The 2,736-nt window shown below is 36.7% G+C and overlaps 1 protein-coding gene across 1 annotated transcript in view; it reads left to right on the top strand.

Annotated features, from left to right (window-relative positions):
• Positions 1 to 425: 425 nt before the first annotated feature.
• LOC105453904 (collagen alpha-1(V) chain-like) overlaps positions 426 to 2,736 on the top strand; it is an 11,674-nt gene continuing 9,363 nt past the window's right edge. The window contains exons 1-3 of the mRNA XM_011696184.1: positions 426 to 443; positions 1,140 to 1,409; positions 1,672 to 2,300. Coding sequence (XP_011694486.1) covers positions 426 to 443; positions 1,140 to 1,409; positions 1,672 to 2,300 — 917 coding nt within the window. The remainder of the gene's footprint in view (positions 444 to 1,139; positions 1,410 to 1,671; positions 2,301 to 2,736) is intronic.

Here is a 2,736-nt window from a genome sequence, read left to right on the forward strand (position 1 = left end):
ATATAAATGCGTGGACTATTTTACAGCCGAGAGAATTTACTTGCTTAAATAAAATACATACAGTTTCAACAATTAATACCTATTTAACAATCTTAATGCGCAAACGTTTCGACTCTGCTCTGAGTCCTTTTCAGTGCGGAAGATATGAAAGTTACCTTTATAAAAACTCCACGGAAAAGATCTCTGTTGATCTCATCGTCTCTTTTCTCCATCGTCACAGATTAATTAGATCCAAAAATTCATAGTCAAGTGAACGGTTAACTCTTAGACAGATGTCTGCCATCTGAGTACATAAATCAAGAGGTTAAAATACAGTATTATATACAAGCAAAAGTAAAATTAGAATGTTAAGCAGAAACTTATATTAAGAAGAGATCAAATCCGACAGATTGTTAGCAATGTTAATGTCAAAATGGCTAAGCTAGATGGAGACAAAGACCACAGTATATGTAATTCTCCCTTCAGCTCACTCCCAACTACGCACAGGATAATCGCAAGCCTATAATCTTTTAAAATGTTGCAAAAGTTCGAAATACGACAGGTCTATAATAAAAGCTCTGTATCACTTTGTACATTCAATCCTTCTTCCTGATTCTTCATAAATCATTTCTGAAATTCTGCGTTTATTCATATTTAATTCAATATCCAAAATTGGTACGTTATCCTAGTCGAAATCATGCTTAAACTTAATGCTATGTTCCGTAATAACAGAGAATTGGGAAGCATTTCTTTTTATGTGATTCCTAATATGTTAACCTATTTTGACATTTAGCAATCTTTTAGTTTGTCCGACATAGGACGCACTGCATTCTAAGTAATTAATTTTAAATACCACATTGGTCATACTAAAGCGAGGAGTCGAATCTTTAATTACTTTGATAAATTTGTTTATATCGTCAAAAGCTAGTTTACAGATCTTGATATTCTTAAAATATTGGCAAAACTTATTGGCCACATTGGAGATTGAGACAAACGGAATGGGAATAACCCTACGCCCTTCATTTCCATCCGTAGCATTTCTGTTATTGAAGACAGCGTTATTATTAATTTGATGAACTTGTTTTGTAAAACCTTTTTATATCTACGGAGGTTTCCATTGGCATATTGAATTATTGTAATTTATTAATAATTTACTTCAGGGAGAAAGAGGTCTACCAGGAACGAAAGGAGAAGAAGGTAAGATAGGACTTCTCGGACTTCCTGGACTACGAGGATTGACTGGTTCCGAGGGACCAAAAGGTGATGTTGGATTACCTGGTCTTCCTGGTCCACCCGGAGAACCCGGCCTCATGGGCGTGAAAGGTGAGCCTGGAAAGGACGGCGAGGATGGACGAGCAGGCGATCCTGGCGTACTAGGTGAAGCTGGACTACCTGGCAAGGAAGGATTACCGGGTACTCCTGGGAAACCGGTAAAAAAATTTTTTATCCCTTTATTATTTATATTAATATTAATATACTAATTTATATTAATAATAGATTAGATTAAGATACCCTGTGTTATGCAAGAGAAATTTCTAGATAAGCTAATAGCTTAGTTGCAATCATATTTGATATTAGATATAATTTAGTAAAAAAAATATTTAAAAATGTAATTTTAAATATCTAAAAAATTTCTAAATATAACATTTAAAAAATTAATTTTATTAATATTATTAAAATATTACTTTCTAGGGTTCAGAAGGGCCGGCGGGTCAGCAAGGTAATACAGGATTGCCAGGAGAGAAAGGAGACATCGGTCTTCCTGGCGCGCCGGGTCTCCAAGGACTTATCGGACCTCAAGGCTTTCCTGGTTTACCTGGCTTGCCAGGAGAAAGAGGTTTGCCAGGAGCGGCTGGAGAAAACGGGCTCTTAGGTATGCCGGGAGCCAGTGGCGCTCCTGGAATTATCGGACCGATTGGTCCGCAAGGTCAGAAAGGTGATAAAGGTCGTAGAGGTATTAAAGGACATAGAGGCGAACTAGGACTCGTTGGAATCAAAGGCGATCATGGAAAGCAGGGAGAGAAAGGTGAACGTGGACTCCCTGGAACGGAAGGGCTTAAAGGAAATCCCGGACGTCCAGGTAATACTGGACTCAAAGGGGAACAAGGATTTGTCGGTCTACCTGGACCACCGGGACCGTCCGGGCTGAAAGGAAATGTCGGGAATGATGGGATGCGAGGTGACGTAGGTCCAGAGGGTCCGCCAGGTCCACCAGGACCACCTGGCTTAACAATTGGACAATCTGATTTCGACGGGATAATACCGCCGATGATATTTCGTGATCAATCGGCCAGAAGAAAACGCAATTCTCCCGAAGATATGTAAGAATTTTATTACTTGATCTAGAATAGAATCTGCAAACGTTACATTAAAAGCTGTATTATTTTTATAACATTTTTTATAGGCTTTATTTTTAAATTTATAATTAAATTATAAACTTTTTTTATATTATATAATATATACAGGGTTGGGTAGTAGTTGGGTAGTAGTATTGGTCAACATTTACTAAGAAAATCATTTAATCTTTATTCAGAATTCTTTTCACCGGATTTCCTCATTTTTTGTAAAAAAAAATATTTGTTTCAACTTTAACAGAATTGTGCTACGTCTTTCCGTTATCCGATTGAGCTTAGCTTTTACACAATTTTTTTTCTCACGAAATGGAACAACTTTAGGGGGCGTCGTGAAAAAAAATTCGGAAAAAATTTTTCACCAAGTATAAATAAGATCCTAATATATATATATATATATATATAT

This window comes from Wasmannia auropunctata, unplaced genomic scaffold, assembly GCF_000956235.1.
Source record: "Wasmannia auropunctata unplaced genomic scaffold, wasmannia.A_1.0 LD335994.1, whole genome shotgun sequence".
Lineage (NCBI taxonomy): Eukaryota > Metazoa > Arthropoda > Insecta > Hymenoptera > Formicidae > Wasmannia > Wasmannia auropunctata.